The sequence below is a fragment of the Amblyraja radiata genome, chromosome 30 (genome assembly GCF_010909765.2).
Source record: "Amblyraja radiata isolate CabotCenter1 chromosome 30, sAmbRad1.1.pri, whole genome shotgun sequence".
Lineage (NCBI taxonomy): Eukaryota > Metazoa > Chordata > Chondrichthyes > Rajiformes > Rajidae > Amblyraja > Amblyraja radiata.
In genome coordinates this window covers 32,751,356-32,769,529 of record NC_045985.1, presented here as the reverse complement: position 1 = coordinate 32,769,529, position 18,174 = coordinate 32,751,356, and the positions used below count along the sequence as shown (strand labels likewise).

Sequence of the window (18,174 nt, the reverse complement as noted above, 5' to 3'; positions counted from 1 at the left end):
GAATATTGTGTTCAGTTCTGGGCACATGATCTCTTGCCCAGAGTAGGGGAATCGAGGATCAGAGGACATAGGTACAAGGTGAAGGGTAAAGATTTAATAGGAATCTGAAGGTTAACTTTTCCACACAGGGTGGGTGTATGGAACAAGCTGCCCGAGGAGGTAGTTGATGCTGGGACTATCCCAGCGTTTAGGAAACAGTTAGACAGGTACATGGATATGACAGGTTTGGAGGGATATAGACCAAGCGCAAGCAGGTGGGACTAGTGTAGCTGCGACATGTCGGCCGCTGTAGGCAAGTTGGGGCGAAGGGCCTGTTTCCACACTGTACCACTTTATGACTCTAAATAAGGTCTGGGCACTGAACTGCAAAAGACTATATTATTATTGCACCATATTTGTAATTTATTGAACGTTTTTATTCTCTCGACCCGTTATGTACTATGTTTACATATTCACATAGTCTGTTGTGCTGCAGCAAGTAAGAATTGTATTGTCCTACCCGGTATATATGACATTAAAACACTCTTGACTTGACTTAAATCCATTGTCAGATATCTGCAGCGTCATCATCTCAACGAGGACGGGATCCACAATGCCCACGTTTCCTGTCGACCGCTGGCTGGCCTGGAACTTTGACGTCATCAGCATTGGTCTCTCCCCAGTCACGTAAATAGGCAATGGCCAACTTGGTCACGAGAAGCAGGCGTGTGGCTCCTTCGTCTTCGTTAGAGGGTGGCTCTGGAGTTTAGAAATTAGAAAGATGAGAGGGTATCTCAATGAAACATATAAGATTGTTAAGAGTTTGGAGACGCTAGAGGCAGGAAACATGTTCCTGATGTTGGGGGAGTCCAGAACCAGGGGCCACCAGTTTAAGAATAAGGAGTAAGCCATTAGAACGGAGACGACGAAACACTTTTTCTCACAGAGAGTGGTGAGTCTGTGGAATTCTCTGCCTCAGATGGCGTTGGAGGCAGGTCTCTGGATGCTTTCAAGAGAGAGCTAGATAGGGCTCTTCAAGATAGCGGAGTCAGGGGATATGGGAAGAAGGTATGAATGGGCTATTGATTGGGGATGATCAGCCATGATCACATTGCATGGCTCGAAGGGCAGAATGGCCGACTCCTGCACCTAATGTCTATTTTTCATTGTCTATTGTATGTTGTCTACTGTCTATAAAGGGCAATGAATTCAAAGGTTGGCACCAACGCTACTTGGAGGCATAGCACGTCATATTTAGCTTGGTCAGCTTACAACTCAAGGTATGAAGATTGGCGGCTATCTTTTTTTAAATATTTTTATTAGAAGCATTTATACAAATATAGTAACAGATTCTTACTTTGCTTCAGTTTTTTAAAGAATAAGATAAAGGGTGAAAAAGATGAGATAAACTAAGAAGAGACAAAATAAGGAAACGCTAAAGGAAACTAGCAATTACAAGATTGTGGATATAGATCGAGGAAATGTTGAATCATTCAATCCCAAACTCAAGGTTTCGACGCTGATCCGGTGCTAAACCAATTTACCTTTTCAAAAATTCAATAATGTAGACCATATTCTAACAAATAATTCTCGTTTGTCAATGAAGACAAGTATTATTTTTTCCAAATGCAAGTCTCAGTCATTTCCGTAATCCACATTTTAATTGCGGGGGCTGCTAGTTTTTTTCCCCTCAAAATGTCAGTATTAACTTTTTCGCAGTTAATTAGACTGTAGTCAATAAATTGTCTCTGAGTTATCGTAAAGTCTATGCTATGTTCTGATAATCCTAATATTATTAATGTTGGCTCTGGGTTCAGTTGGATAATGATAACTTCGGAAGTAATTTTTGGAATGTCCACCCAGAATTTTTGATTTTTTATACAGTTACAATGTATGCGTTAAGTTGGCTTCGTCGAAATTGACATTTATCGCAGAGAGGGGAAATGTTTGGAACATCCTATTTAATTTTACCTTCGATAATGTAATCTATATAGTATTTTAAATTGTATCAAGGAGTGTGTAGCATTTGACTTGGCTATCTTTTAGGAACCCTTCCATACTAGTTCTCCGACCAGTCTGACTGACCCCCTGATTAAATTTACATTGTTTGCCTCGTTGTTAACTCGCTTGGCTGACAATGGTCTATTCTACACTTTTCAATAGACAATAAGCATAGGTGCAGCAGTAGGCCATTCGGCCCTTCGAGCCAGCCCCGTCATTCAATGTGATCACGGCTGATCATCCCCAATCAGTACTCCCGTTTCCTGCCTGTCCCCATATCTCCTGACTCCGCTATCTTTAAAAGCACAATCTAATCTCTCTTGGAAGTATTCAGAGAACCGGCCTGCACCACCCTCTGATGCAGAGAGTTCCGCAGACTCACAACTCTCTGTGCATGACAAAGTGTTTCATCGTCTCCGTTATAAATGGCTTACCGCTTATTCTTAAACTGTGTGGGCCCCTGGTTCAGGACTCCCCCCAACATCGGAAACAATGCCTCTAGCGTGTCCAAACCCTTATAATCTTACATGTTTCGATAAGATATCCTGTCATCCTTCTAAACTCCAGAATACACAAGCCCAAGGCCCACTCCATTCTCTCAGCATATGACAGTCCCGCCATCCCGGGAATTAACCCGGTGAACACACGCTGGGCTCCTTCAATAGCAAGAATGTCCTTCCTCAAATTAGGGGACCAAAACTGCACACAATACTCCAGGTGTGGTTCCACCTGGGGCCCTGTACAACTGCAGAAGGACATTTTTGACCGTGGTGCGTTATCCCCTTAGAATTTTTGTTTTCAACCTTACACTTCCCTTGTCTCCCTCTCCCCTGACTCTCAGTCTGAAGAAGGGTCTCGACCCGTAACGTCACCCATTACTTCTCTCCAGAGATGCTGCCTGTCCCGCGAGTTACTACAGCATTCTGTGTCCATCTCCGCTGTAAAATGGCATCTGCAGTTGCTTTCTGCAAATTTGGGATGGCATTGACGCAGGTGTGCAAGTCGTTGGCGAGGTTGGACAGGCTGGGATAATTTGTGACTATCAATGTCAATTCAAAGCTATTTCTGTTTCCAGGGGAGACGTTCCACTGCGCCCGATGGGGACCCCCACCTATATGGTGAGGATAATTATTTGGTAGATTCCTTTTGACATCAATGATTCCAATTCCCCCCCCTAATTCACCCAGGCAGGCTGGCCGCCCACTCGGCCATCTTCTTCTTCTTGCGACTTAAACATAATCCAAATGAATAGTTAAATCTCAAGCTGGTGTTGAGCAGCCATGTTGTTGTCTCTGTGTATTGTCCTGCAAGGCCCTGATCTCCATTTGGTGGGTGGTAGAGCGGGCACCCAGAGATGACATGGTTGGCTGTCTGTTGTTCTGCTCCGCATTGACAGGCTGGGCTATGGCGGAGTCCCCATCTCCACATGCTGGCATTGAAACCCAACTCCAGTACCAAGTCTGTTGAGCTTCACCCATGCTCCACTGGGGAGCTCAGCTTTTATCTGGTGAAGAGATGTAGCTGTGTAATGGAGATGATGTTGCCTTCCACTCATGTGACCACTTGGTGGTTATCCAGTGTGGTTTTGTCTCAGTTGGCTGGATAGTTCCTAGGGTTGTTTTCCTTGTGGAGCAAAGGGGTGACGGGACTTCAGTCGGTGTGGCCTCTGCTCTATGTTGATAGCCTGATGGAGGAGGTGATCTGGGTCCATGGCACGACGAGATAACGAGATACATAGGTACTCGGCCATCTGACGCCACGTGTGACCGTGTGCCCCACGTCCATCTTCCCCCGAGATCCGCGAGTCCTTCCATTCCTTGTGTCCGAAGGTTGACTAAACCGAAGACGCCCTCTAGCGTAAATCAGTTGGCTTGCACCATAGTCTAGCCCTCTCCATATTTGTTTGTAACGATTTGTCCACTCTCAACAGGGACTGAACCTGGATGATCGATCGATTTACTGTGTGCTACAGAGGTAGGCGGGCCGACCCATTGAAAGGCACGTTGTTTAAACAAGTATCACATGTTCACAATTTCACGAGATTTAGGAGTGGAATTAGGCCATTCGGCCCATCGACTCTACTCCGCCCATTCAATCATGGTGATTCTGCATACCAAGTCCCATTTTCCTGCCTTCTCCCATAACTTGACACCCCGTTCCAATCAAGAATTGTCTATCTCTGCATTAAAAAATATCCACTGACGGGCCTCCGCAGCCGTCTGTGGCAATGAGTTCCACAGATTAACTACATTCAGGGTTTGTGTCAATTTTTCTTCATTCCAGGGAAATGCATCGGACATAATTTCTGGCTTGCTCACAAATTACCCCATGAAGAGTAGGTGATAGCCCAATAACGCTAGAGGCAGTAAATATGTTCCCGATATTGGGGGAATCCAGAACCAGGGGCCACACACCGTTTAAGAATAAGGGGTAAGGCATTCAGAACGGAGATGAGGGAAACACGTTTTCAGAGGGCGGTGGAGGCGGTTCTCTGGATACTTTCATGAGAGAGCTGATTGAGCTCTTAAATATAGCGGAGTCAGGGGGTCTGGGGAGAAGGCAGGAACGGGGTACTGATTGTGGATGATCAGCCATGATCACATTGAATGGCGGTGCGGGCTCGAAGGGCCGCATGTCCTACTCCTCCACCTATTGTCTACTGTCTATTGCCTAACATAGGCAGACTGTGGAGTCCAATAACACGGATACAGGCCATTCGGCCCAACCTCCCCATGCCGAACAAATACCTATTCTAAGCAACCCCCATTTGCCAACGTTTTGCCCCTACCACACTGAACCATTGTTCCCATGTACTTGTCCGAATGTCTTTAACTGTTGCTATTCTACCCACCTTAACAACTTCCTCAGGATGTCCGTGTAATTACAACATTGGTACTGTCGCAGCCATTTAGCTTATCTCATTATGTTATAAATATAACAAATACCTTTATATTTTATCGTGGACAGCTCGTGAGTGTGTTCGATTATCTCTGAACCCCTGTCTTCAATCATAGTGATTAAAGGAGGAATCCTTGAAACGATATAAAAAGCGGGTCACTTATAGCAACAATTGGTTCTATAACAGAATTGGTACTTGGTGAATTATGATTAGGGCCTCACATAAAGGTGACTTCATCTCAACATTCATATCCAGTCTAACGAGGAGAGAAGAGAGAGGGAGAGAGAGAGCGAGAGAGGGAGAGACGAGAGAGAGAGAGAGTGAGAGAGAGATGAGAGCTGCAGAGGATGAGAGAGAAGAAGAGGAGAGAGAGACCGAGATATACTTGAGAAGATCGAGAGAGCGGGAATGGAGAGAGGAGCGAAGAGAGAGCGAGTATGAGGAGATGAGATGGCAGCATCGCGGAGAGAGAGGGATCGCTGAGCTGAGATAGCTCCCCTGGAGATAGACGAGATGAGAGAGAGAGATTGACGAGAGATCTGAGCACGATGAGAGGAGAGAAGACGGAGTAGAGCGAGGAGGACTGCGGAGCGGACGGAGGAGACGAGAGAGAGAGAAGACGAGCTCTCTTATCGCGTGGGCGTAGCACAATTATGAGTGACACATCCACGGTATTTAGAAACATTTAACACAATTAGAAGTAAAGTAGGAGGAGTGAAGAGGTTTAGAGTGATGATTTGGGCCAAACGCAGACAGATGGGAACAGGATGGATTGAGCATTCTGATCAGCATGGCGTTTACATCTCTATTGTGCTGCTACAAGTACTGAATTTAATTGTTCCGCCCCGGGAGATTTGAAAGTAAAACACTCTTGGCAATGAACCTCTCATTAGTCAGACGACCTGTGCCCGTACTGTATAGCTCTATGATCACACTCCGGTGCAATATATGTCCCTCTGGTTTATGTACATGCAACTGTGTGCACGCAGTTAGTCGATGATACGTCCTGGCGCAGGTTTGTGAGCATGTGGACAGGTAAAACAGCTAAAGGTTGCTGCCAGACGCCCTCTCTTGGGACGTTTGAAACCGTTTCTGACAAAGTCGGAATAGCTTCATCTTCCCTTGCGGTTGACGACTTAGAATCAACGACACTTGTCGCTTTACCGCCCCTCTTGACTCCATCCAAGGACCCAAATTCCCTACCGGTCTCAGCTCTCCCACAGCCCACAGTCTCCGCCTCTTCCTTTCTTCTACCCTCCCACCCTCCCACCCCACATCAGTCTGAAGATGTGTCTCGACCTGAAACGTCACCATTTCCTTCGCTCCATAGATGCTGCGTCTCCCGCTGAGTTTGTCCGGCATTTTTGTCGACCTTATATTTATCAATTGTCTTTCCTGTCCGCAGGTGACGTCACTGGGACGCTAAGAGGGTTGTTGGCTGGTGTTGAGGGACATCACAAAACGGCGACCGATCCAGGGAAAGGGGTGTTTCTTCACAAGATGCGCATCACATTTCCTTTAGACTATTATTGCCCGTGGTCCCCCACCGCTGCCTCCCGCGTCTCCCGCCGTCAGTATCGAGGCAATCACGGTGGGTGTGGATGCTTGACGCCACCTCACAACAGTTCCCCTCTTTCGGCCCATCGAGTCTATCCCTCCATTCAATCATGGCTGATCTATCTCTCCCTCCTCACCCAATTCTCCTGCCTTCTCCCCATAACCCCTGACACCCGTACCAATCATTAATCTATATATCGCTGCCTTAAAACTATCCATTAACTTGTGGCATCCACAGGCTTCTGTGGCAAAGAATTCCATACTCACTACACTCTGACTAAGGAAATTTATCCTTGTCTCCTTCCTAAAAGAATATCCTTTAATTCAATAGACAATATGCAATAGGAGCAGGAGTAGGTCATTCGGCCCTTCGAGCCAGCACCGCCCTTCAGTGATCATGGCCAATCAATATCCCGTTCCGGCCTTCACTCCGTATCCCCTGACTCCGCTATCTATAAGAGCCCCATGTAGCTCTCTCTTGAAGTAACCTAGAGAACCGGCCTCTGAGGCAGAGAATACAACAGACTCACAACTCTCTGGGCGAAAATGAATGATCTCGACTCGAAACGTCACCTGTTCGTTTTCCCCAGAGAAGCTGCCTGATCCGCTGAGTTGCTACTGCTGTGTTGGACAATAATGCATTATTTTGTAGTCTATCGACCGATCACATAGGTCCGTCATTGTGATAATTTAGTAAATGCGTGCTTCACATTCCTCTGCAAATATATTAAAATATGTTACTGCCTATGTTTCGTTTGTGTTCTCAACGTGTCATTTCACACCCTCACGCACGTATTTCATTTTTAAACTAATGTATATTTTCCCCAATTAGTTTCAAGTGCTGTTTCACTCAGAATCTAACAATGTCCGATCCGGACTGTGAGCCTGCAACGTTCACACATTTCTAGCCTCACCTTGTTTCCAGCTTTCCTCAATGCGCCCCTCCCCCCCCCCCCCCCCCCCCCCCGCCCCACCCCAACATAATCAACCTGGAGAAAGTACCAACCCAAAACCAATTCTATTCACCCCGAACGAGTGCAGTGAAGATTTACGAGGATGTTGCCGGGACTCGAGGGGCCTGAGTTGTAGGGAGACGTTGGTACAGGCTGGGACTCTATTACTTGGAGCGCAGGAGGACGAGGGGTGACCGTATGGACGTGTACAAAATCACGAGGGGAATAGATCGGATAGATTCACAGTCTTTTACCCAGAGTAGGCGAATCGATGACCACTCCTGATAATGTACCGAGCGGTTTGATCTTAAACAGATCGCATGCAAATGTGTCATTCCGCAACAGAGTCTGGGATGGATCCCTGACCCAAATTTCTTGAGAGGGTGTGTGTGTGTGTGTGTGTGTGGGGGGGGGGGGGGGGAGTCTAGCCTTCTTGGGTGCAGAAACCATTCAGTGTGAGGTCGTGGGCTCGCGAACGAGCTGCGTCCATAATGTCAGGCAGGGCCACGAATTTGCTACCGACATTAATAGATTATTGATTCGTAAGGATGTTAGGGGTTGTGGGGAGAATACAGGAGAATGGGATTGAGAGGGAAAGATCAGCCATGATTGAATGGCGGACGAGACATGACGGGACGAATGGTCTAATACTGCTCGAACAACTTCTGGACATGAGATATGTTTTTCACTTTAAGTCATTGTCACAAGAACCGAGATACAGTGAAAAGCTTTTGTTTCGTGCTGATCATTCAGCGGAAAGACAATACATGATTACAATCGAGCCATCCACAGTGTACATATACAAGATGAAGGGAATAACGTCAATAACGTTTAGTGCACTTAGTGTCTTCAACTTCCCCCATCTACCCCCACTTCGCTATGTCCCCACTCCCCTCTATCGCCCACCCTCTTCCAGATTCATTACACTCCCTGCTTTCATCCCCTCTATTCCAGGTTTAATCTCCCAAGGGGAGAAAGAAGGTGGAATCCGGAAAGATGGGGAGGTGGGGGAGAGAGGGATGTGGGAAGACAGGGAGGGTGTGAGGGGTTGGCGGGGTGAATGGGGGCAGATAGTGGAGTTGGAAGGGATGGAGACGGTCTATATGGGTGACCGTATGACGAGGGTTATGGGTAGAGTTTGGGGAATGCAAGTGCATGGGGTGTTTGGGCGAGAAAGGAGTGACTGGGGAGAGCCGCGGTGGGGGAGTCCCGGTCAGGGGATGGGTCACATTAAGGAAAACCTCGCTCGTTGGCGGACCCCGCTCCGTGTCAAAGACATTGTACCTAACATACACTCTGGTCTGGTCATGGTTTCCAGCGGCCCTCTGTGGGCGAGGATTTGACAGTGCCATGGCCCCTTACGCTGGCGGGCGAGAAGCTCTATGGCAGCTCCACATGTGGCAAGAGCTTTACACAGTTGTCGGGGCTGTGGAACCACCAGCGGGTGCACAGCAGTGAGCGGCCCTTCCACCTGCTCCGGACTGCGGAAAGGGCTTCAAGTCGTCCAAGGACCTGAAGTTGCACCAGCGCACCCAACACCGGTGAGCGCCCCTACACCTGTTGCCCGTTGCGGCAAGAGCTTACACCCATTCCAGCGGCTGCTGGAGCGCCATACGCCACCCACAACGGCGAGCACCCATACAACTGTTGCCCAGTGTGGTAAGGGCTTCACCCATTCTCAGCAACCTGCTGGTGCCACCAGCGCGCCACACCGGCGAGCGCCCCTACACCTGCGCCCCAGTGCGGCAAGTGCTTCACCGATCCGACTGCCTGCTGAAGCACCAGCGCACCACACCGGCGAGCGCCCTACACCTGCGTCCAGTGCGGCAAGGGTTTCAACACTTCCAGCAACTGCAGCAGCACCAGCGCATCCACACCGGCGAGCGCCCCTATACCAGCGCCCAGTGTGGCAAGGGCTTCACCCGCCCCTCCAGTCTGCTGAAGCACCAGCGCACCCCACACCGACGAGCGCCCCTACACCTGCGCCCAGTGTGGCAAGGTTTCACCTGCTCCACCAGGCTGCTGTCCCACCAGCGGGTGCAAGCCGGCGACCGGCCCGTCCCCAGCCCAGGTGTGAAGAGCGCTTGTGTCATGGACTCGCACGCCCTGTCTCACCAGAATGTGCACACAGTGGCCAGCCCTACGAGTGCCCGTAAGGTGGTGAGGCGTTTGACAGCTTGCGGGGGTTGCGGCAGCACCGGCGGGCCCACGCCGGCGAGCAGCTCTCCCACTGTGACAAGAGAGCATGGGGGCTGCGGGAGGACCAGTGGATACACACCGGAGACAGACCCTTGTGTGCGCTGAGTGTGGCAAGGGTTTTCACCCGCATGTCCAGCCTGTGCAGCACCGGCATACCCACAGCGGTGAGCGTACCTCCCCTAGCCGTCCTGTGGTAAGGCATCACCCGCCTTGACCACCTGCTGGAGCACCGGTGAGTCCACACCGGCCAGCGCCCCTTCACCTGCCCGCTCTGTGGCAAGGCCTTTGCCCGCTCCTCCAGCCTGCTGGCACACCGCAACATGGATAGATAGGCGCTGTTTAGGTAGAGACAAAATGCTGGAAGGAATGGATAACGTTTCTAGTCGAGACCCTCCCCGGTCTCGACCCGAAATGTCACCCAGTCCTTCTCTCCAGAGATGCTGCCTGTCCCGCTGATTTAGTGCAGCATTTTGTGTACTTTTTTGTAAACCAGCATCTGCAGTTCCTTGTTTTTTAAATCATTCTGGTTAACCATCTCTGCACCTTCCCCAAAGCCTCCACATCAGTCCTGCAATGACCAGAACTGTATGCAATACTCCAAATGCTACCTGACAAATGTCCCTTAAAGCTGCACATATACATTCCTCTCTCCTTATCTCACATCCTTTTATCTCCTTATTTTCCCTCGCCTCTGTCCACTTACTTCATTCATCTGCCGATCACCCCCTCATCGGTTAACAGTGTCTGTCTGAAGAAGGGTCCGACCCGAAATGTCACCTATCCATGTTCTCCACAGATGCTGCCTGACCCACTGAGTTTACTCCAGCACTCTGTGAAACTGTCACCCATCCATGTTCTCCACAAATGCTGCCTGACCAGCTGAGTTACTCCAGCACTTTGTGTTATAGACATAGAGTGATACAGTGTGGAAACAGGACCTTCGGCGGAACATGCCCACACCAACCAACATGTCCCGGCTACACTAGTCCCACCTGCCTGCATTTGGTCCATATTTCTCCAAACTTGGCCTATCTATGTACCTGACTATAACTGTTTCTTAAACGTTGGTAGTCCCAGCCTCAACTACCTCCTCCGGCAGGTTCTGCCGGACACCCACCACTCTCTGTTGAAAAGTCACCCCTCAGATTCCCATTAAATCTTTTCCCCTTCAACCTTGAACCCATGTCCTCTGGTCCTCGATTCCCCCACTCTGGGCAAGATATTCTGTGCATCTAACTAAATTGCGTTCTCTGCAAGATTCCAGCGTCTGCAGTTTCGTGTGTCTCCCTCACCTATAACCACTTATCACTTCTGAAGAAGGGTCTCAACCTGAAACATCACCCATTACTTCTCTCTAGAGATGCTGCCTGTCCGCCTGAGTTACTCTATCATTTTGTATCCACCTATCTTTTGCCAGGCTTTATCCAGCCCCATCTCTCTTTTCCAGCTTCCTCCCCCCACCCTCTCCAATCAGTCTGAAGAAGGATCCTGACTCAAAACGTCGTCTGTCCATTCATAGAAACACAGAAAATAGGTGCAGGAGTAGAGGCCATTCGGCCCTTCGAGCCTGCACCGCCATTCAATATGATCATGGCTGATCATCCAACTCGGTATCCTGGACCTGCCTTCTCTCCATACCCCCTGATCCCCTTAGCCACAAGTGCACATCTAACTCCCCTCTTAATATAGCCAACGAACTGGCCTCAACTACCTTATGTGGCAGAGGAATTCCTGAGATTCACCACTCTCTGTGTGAAAAATGTTTTCCTCATCACGGTCCTAAAAGATTTCCCGCTTATCCTTAAACTGTGACCCCTTGTTCTAGACTTCCCCAACATTGGGAACAATCTTCCTGCATCTAGCCTGTCAAACCCTTAAGAATTTGTAAGTTTCTAAAGCGGTGGAGGAACTCAGTGGTTCAGGCGGTATTTGTAGAGGGAAGGGAATATAAGGCGACCACTCCCACCTCTCCATTCCAAACTTTCTCCACCCTCCACACCAAGCAGTCTGAAGAAGGGTCCCGACCTAGAATGTTGCCTGTCCATGCTCTCCAGAGGTGCAAGTTACTCAAGGAGATTGTGTCTCTTTTGTAAACCAGCATCTGCTGTTCCTTGTATCTGGACTAGGCGCGCATTGCACCCTACACTTGCGCTCGGTCCGCCAAGGCCTGCTGGAATCTCCCGGTTGCCAAACCATTTTAACTCCCTCTTCCCCCCTCCCACACTGATCTTTCTGTCCTGGGCCTCCTCCATTGCCAGAGCGAGGTGACACGCAAACTGGAGGGGACAGCACCTCAAAGCTTACAGCCCAATGACATGAACATTGAATTCTCCCAATTAAACGGGCATCTCCCCCCTCCCTCGTGTTGCCATCTCTCCGTCATTCCTCTGTCTTTTTCTCGCTGGTTGAAAGGGTCAGGATTAATCCGGATCACCGCTTCCCGTATTTTAAGTTTGTTTTAAAAGTATGTTTTAGTGTTTCTAGGTTTGTTTTACATTGGGGCGGGGGCGGGGGGGGGGGGGGGGGGCGGGGGAATTGGGGAAACTTTTTTTCAGTCCACTTACCTCGACGGAGATGCGATTTTTTATCCTTGCCGAGGATTCGCCCCGTGAGGGCGGCGCGGACTCACCCCGTTGCAGCGGCCCTACAGCATGTCTGTCTTTTTTTTTAATCTTTTGTCTAGTTAAATGTAGTGTTGGTGTTTTTAATACTAGTTTTTAATGTGTATATGTGGGGGGCGGGGCGGGGGGGGGGGGAAACCGTTTAAATCCCTTCCCTGTCCGGGAGACCCGACCTTTTCCCCTGTCGGGTCTCGTTGTCGGTTGGGGCCTAGCACGTGGAGCGGCCTCCAACCTGAACGACCCCGGGGGCTCGGGAGACTGCGGAGCTGCGAGCTGCGGACTACCCACCATCGTGGGGCTGGCCGGCATCGGAGCGAGGGGAGCGGTGGTTGACTCGCTGCTGCGATTCGACTCCTGGGGCTCGGAGGCTCCAGCAACGCAGCCGCAGGTCCGGTGGACAGGGACATCGGAGCTCGCGGGTCCGGGGGAGAGAGAGACCGATTCCCGGAGCTCCGCAACGCTACTTCTCCAGCCCTTGTCGCGGGGTTGGAACGAACTGGAGCGGGGTCGTACATCGCCCGGCACGGTTTCATGGCCGTGGGACATTCCAGCGCCCGCCGGGGGCTCCAACTTCGAGACTTTTAGACCGGGAGCGGGGCCCGTAAATCGCCCGGCCCGCCCCTAAATGGCCGTGGGGACTTATCATCGCCCGCCTGGGCTTGGACATCGGGAGAGACATGGAGAAACAGGGAGAGAAAAATACTTGCCTTCATCACAGTGGGTCACTGTGATGGATGTTTGTGTGAATTAAATTGTGTGTATGTATAGGAAATGTCTTTGTTTGTATGGCTGTAGAAACAGAATGTCGTTTGAGCCTCATTGAGGCTCAAATGACGATAAATTGTATTGTATTGTAGGAGCTCCAACCTCGGGGCCTGTGGACTTTAACACCGTGAAGCCCGCGGTCTCCGGTAAGAAGAGGCCGACTCGGGACCTCCATGCTGCGGAGTGTTCCAATCCTTCCCGACGCCGGAATTCCATCATCCCAACGCGACGGCTTCGGACATCGGACCGTCGGCAGCGGCGACTGCGGAGGGTTCAACAGCCCCGACCACGGGTGAACAAACGAGGAAGGTGATTGAACTTCATTACCTTCCATCACAGTGAGGAATGTGGATTCCGCTGTGGTGGGTGTTTCTGTTACATTTTTATTTATGTGGCTGTGTATCTTGTTGCTTTTTACTTAGTATGGCTGTATGGGAACTGAAATATCACTATACTTCAATTGGTGCATGTGAACGTAAATGTGTCGGAACTAACTCTGTTGAAAACATCCAGTGAATTGGCCTCCACTGCCCTCTGTGGCAGGGAATTCCATAGATTCACAACTCTCTGGGTGAAAAAGCTTCTCCTCATCTCAGTCCTAAATGTCCTACCCCTTATTCTTAAATTGTGGCACCTGGTTCTGACAATATCCTAGTTATATAATACAAATTATAACGTAAGGTATTTTATTAAGTAAAGATTAATTTGACTTCTTTGGGTTTGGGTTCTGAAGCTTTGTAATTATGTGCTGTAGATGAGCTGGGTAATCAGGAAATTGGAGGCCAGCATTTAAACTGCATTCAAGCTGCTTCCTGTTGTGCCCAAACAAAAGATATTGACAATGGTGGGAGAGATTGTGTTTCCTGAGAAGGTGCTGGCTTCTGTCAACAGAAGCCTTGAGAGAGGATGTGTTTCCTTTGGAGTTGGGTCTCTGTAAACAGGAGCTTCTGTGGGTAATTGATAAAGGTCCTTACATTGTTTAAGAAGGTACTGCAGATGATAGACCTTTGACTAAGTTCCTGTTGTTTGGGGGTTTGTAACTAAAGTTTGTTATCGATATAACCATAGCATGAGAAGTATGTGTTAGTGACAAGAATGCTCTTGAATGGGTATACTCTGTTGATTGATGTGTTAGACGTCATTGCTCCAACTCTGTATAAACATGTCACTACGTTTCCAAAATACTATAAAAAGATGCTGTATGTCTGTGTTCATTAGAGTGATGGCCCAGGAGGGTTAAGTATGTGTCGCCTACTTGACTTTGTATCCCCTGGCACTCTCGCCGGTTAATTGATCAGTAAAGCTTGTGTTGGTTGATCTAACTTATTGCGAGTTGTCTGTTTTAAGAAATGAACCTCAAGTTCAAGTTCAAGTTCAAGTGAGTTCAAGTTCAAGTGAGTTTATTGTCATGTGTCCCTGTATAGCACAATGAAATTCTTGCTTTGCTTAAGCACACAGAAAAATAGTAGGCATTTACTACAAAACAGATAAATGTGTCCATATACCATGATATAAATATATACACACATGAATAAATAAACTGGTAAAGTGCAAATAACAGAAAGTGGTTGTTAATAATCAGAGTTTTGTCCGAGCCAGGTTTAATAGCCTGATGGCTGAGGGGAAGTAGCTATTCCTGAACCTGGTTGTTGCAGTCTTCAGGCTCCTGTACCTTCTACCTGAAGGTAGCAGGGAGATGAGTGTGTGGTCAGGATGGTGTGGGTCTTTGATGATACTGCCAGCATTTTTGAGGCAGCGACTGCGATAAATCCCCTCGATGGAAGGAAGGTCAGAGCCGATGATGCACTGGGTAGTGTTTACTACTGTTTGTAGTATTTTACAATACAAATTTATTTATTTGTCATTTGAGCCCCAGTGAGACTCAAACGAATTTTGTTTCCACAGCCATACAAACAAAAACAATGTCCTACAGACATACACACAATTAAGTTCACACAAACATCCATCACAGTGAACCCACTGTGATGGAAGGCCAAAAGTATTTTCTCTCCCCTGCTCTCCATGTCTCTCCCGATGTCCCAAGCCCCAGGCGGGCGATGATAAGTCCACGGCCATTTTAGGCCGTGCCGGGCGATTTACGGCCCCGCTCCGGTCTAGAAGTCTCGAAGTTGGAGCCCCCGGCGGGCGCTGTAATGTCCCACGGCCACGAAGCCGTGCCGGGTGATGTACTTCCCCGCTCCAGGTCGTTCCAAACCCCGCGACACGGGCTGGAGAAGTCGCGTTGCGGGAGCTCCGGGACGCGGTCTCTCTCTCTCCCCGGACCCGTGAGCTCCCGATGTCCCGACAGTCCACCGGACCTGCGGCTGCGTTGCTGGAGCCTCCGAGCCCCAGGAGTCGAGTCGCAACAGCGAGTCACCACCGCTCCCCACGTACCGAGGCCGGCCAGCCCCACGATGGTGAGTCGTCCGCAGCGCAGTCTCCCGAGCCCCCGGGTCGTTCAGGTTGGAGGCCGCTCCACGGTCCTAGGCCCCAACGACAACGGAGACCCGACAGGGAAAAGGTCGGGTCTCCCGGACAGGGAAGAGATTTTTAAACGGTTTCCCCCTCCCCCCGCCCCCCCCGCCCCCCCATATACACATTTAAAACCAGTATTAAAAACACCAAACACTACATTTAACTAGACAAAAAATAAAAAAAGACAGACAGGCTGTAGGAGCCGCTTGCAACGAGTCGCGCCGCCACCCAAGACGCTCAAATTGCCGAACCAAGCCACGATGCAACCGGTCAGTATGCTCTCTACTGTGCACCTGTAGAAGTTAGAGAGCGTCGTCCTTGACAAACCGACTCTCCGTAATCTTCTCAGGAAGTAGAGGCGCTGATGAGCTTTTTTGTATAATTGCGTTAGTGTTCTCGGACCAGGAAAGATCTTTCAGAGATGTGCACGCCCAGAATTTAAAGTTCTTGACCCTTTCAACCCCATCGACCCGACCCGTTGATATAAATGGGGCTGTGGGGTCCCCCTCCTACTCCTTCCAAAGTCCACAATCAGGTCCTTGGTTTTGCTGGTGTTGAGGGCCAGGTTATTGCGCTGGCACCATATGGACAGTTGCTCGATTTCCCTTCTATATTCTGACTCATCCCCATCAGTGATACGCCCCACAACAGTGATGTCGTCAGCGAACTTGATGATGGAGCTTCGATTGTGGTTTGACTACGGCAGTTATGGGTATAGAATGAGTACAGCAGGGGGCTGGAGCACGCAGCCTTGAGGTGCTCCCGTGCTGATTGTTATCGAGGCTGACACATTTCCACCAATAGGAACAGACTGTGGTCTGTGGATGAGGAAGTCGAGGATCCAGTTGCAGAGGGATGCGCAGAGACCCAGTTCTGCGAGTTTGGTAACCAGCTTGGAGGGGATGATTGTGTTAAATGCCGAGCTGTAATCAATGAATAACCGCCTTGACATATGAGTTTTTGTTGTCCAAGTGGTCCAGTGCGGAGTGGAGGGCCAGCGAGATCGCATCCACCGTTGATCTGTTGTGGCGGTAAGCGAACTGCAGTGGGTCCAGGTTTTTGTCGAGGTAGGAGTTGATTTGCTCCATGATCAGCCTCTCAAAGCACTTCATCACCACCGGCGTTAGTGCCACTGGTCGATAGTCATTGAGGCACGTCACCATACTCTTCTTGGCACTGGTATAATTGATTGCCCTTTTAAAGCAGGTGGGGACCTCAGACCTCAGAAGTGAGAGGTTGAAAATTGTCCGTAAAAACTCCCGCCAGTTGGTCCGCACAGGTGTTAGAACACGACCGGGTATACCATCAGGACCAGGTGCTTTTCGGGGGTTCACCCCTCTGAAGGATTTCCTGGACGTCGGCCTCTGTGACTGAGACTGAAATGCCATCACAGCGAATGGGGGATCGGGAAGGCACATTGGTATTCTCCCTGTCAAAGCGTGCGTAAAACGCATTGAGCACGGTCAGGGAGTGATGTTTCACCGACATTCGAGCTGCCTCCTGGTTTCGCCGTGTAGGATGTGATTGCATTCAGGCCCCGCCACAGCTGCCGAACATCTGTCTCATCCTCCAGTTTGGAGCAGAAGTCCCTTTTGGCCTTTTTCATGGCCTTACCAAGGTCGTATCTGGTCTTCATGTAGGCCACTGTATCATCGGACATGAATGCCCTGTGTCTGGACTTTAGAAGAGTGCGGATCTCGAAGTTCATCCAAGGTTTCTGATTGGGAAACACTCGGAAGGTTTTTGTAGGGATGCAGTCCTCCACACATTTCTTTATGAAGTCTGTAACGACTGTGGCGTATTCATTCAAGTCCGTTGCCGAGTCCTTAAACATTGCCCAGTCTACAGCCTCCAAACAGTCCTGGAGTCCACCGCCAGATGTTCGAGGTGCGCAGAGGCAGGAGTGGACAGGACTGCCACGTCGGAAACACCACGCAGAGTTGACCATGAGGCAGACGCCCCTCCTCTCCCTTTCCCAGATGCCAGTGTACGGTCCATACGGTGGATGGAGAACCCTTCAGGCTGGACCGCTGAGTCTGGGGAGCTGGGGGTGAGCCATGTCTCTGTGAAACAGAACACGGAGCATTCCCTCAGCTCCCTTTGATAAAGCAGTCTTGCCCTTAATTCCTCCACTTTATTTTCAAGGGACTGTACATTAGCCAGTAGGATAGTAGGGAGAGGAGGCCGAAGTCCCCTGCGCTTCATTATGACACGGAAGTCCTGCCTGTCGGCCACGTTTCCGGACACAATGGAGGCTTCCCCTTGTTTCCAGGTACTGTGTTTACTGTACCTGCTGCGAACCTGCGCTGCAACGGAGATTCCCTCACAGACGGCATATCTAGCTCCGTAACGAACGGGGGTTGCCTCAAAGTCGGCAGCTCCAGCTCCGTTGTTGCTGGGAGGTCCAGCCCGTCGGCTCTGGGGGTCATCCTGGGGTCTCCAGGTACAGTACCTGGGTTCCTGAGTCGGGTCGGGAGTTCCACAGCCAGCGTGGGAAAGTTTAAAGTCCGGGGTTCCCGCAGCTGCGGGAGTTCGCGAAATTGCCAGAGCCTTGAGGTGCTCAAGCAGCTTGTCCGAAACGGCACCGATTTCTGCCGGTTTTTCTGATCCAGGTAAGTTGTTGGAAGTTGTAGTTAAGCCTTTTATTTTCCGGAGCTCCGCAAAAGTCGCCGCAGGCAGGCTCCATCTTGACATAAGCCCTCTTGATCCGGCAACAACCTGGTGA

The 18,174-nt window shown here is 49.9% G+C and overlaps 1 protein-coding gene across 1 annotated transcript; it reads left to right on the top strand.

Annotated features, from left to right (window-relative positions):
* Nucleotides 1-8,762: 8,762 nt before the first annotated feature.
* LOC116990058 (zinc finger protein 483-like) lies at nt 8,763-9,545 on the top strand. Its single transcript, XM_033047585.1, has 3 exons — nt 8,763-8,949; nt 9,038-9,272; nt 9,521-9,545. The coding sequence occupies exons 1-3, from the start codon at nt 8,772-8,774 to the stop codon at nt 9,543-9,545; spliced, it is 438 nt and encodes a 145-aa protein (XP_032903476.1). The 5' UTR covers nt 8,763-8,771.
* The last annotated feature ends 8,629 nt before the right edge of the window (nt 9,546-18,174 follow it).

Coding starts and splice junctions, on each gene's coding strand:
- LOC116990058 (XM_033047585.1), top strand. CDS start 8,772: ATGGCAGCTCCACATGTGGCAAGAGCTTTACACAGTTGTCGGGGCTGT. Junction 8,950..9,037: donor GGTGAGCGCCCCTACACCTG/TTGCCCGTTGCG, acceptor CCATACAACTGT/TGCCCAGTGTGGTAAGGGCT. Junction 9,273..9,520: donor CAGCGCATCCACACCGGCGA/GCGCCCCTATAC, acceptor ATGTGCACACAG/TGGCCAGCCCTACGAGTGCC.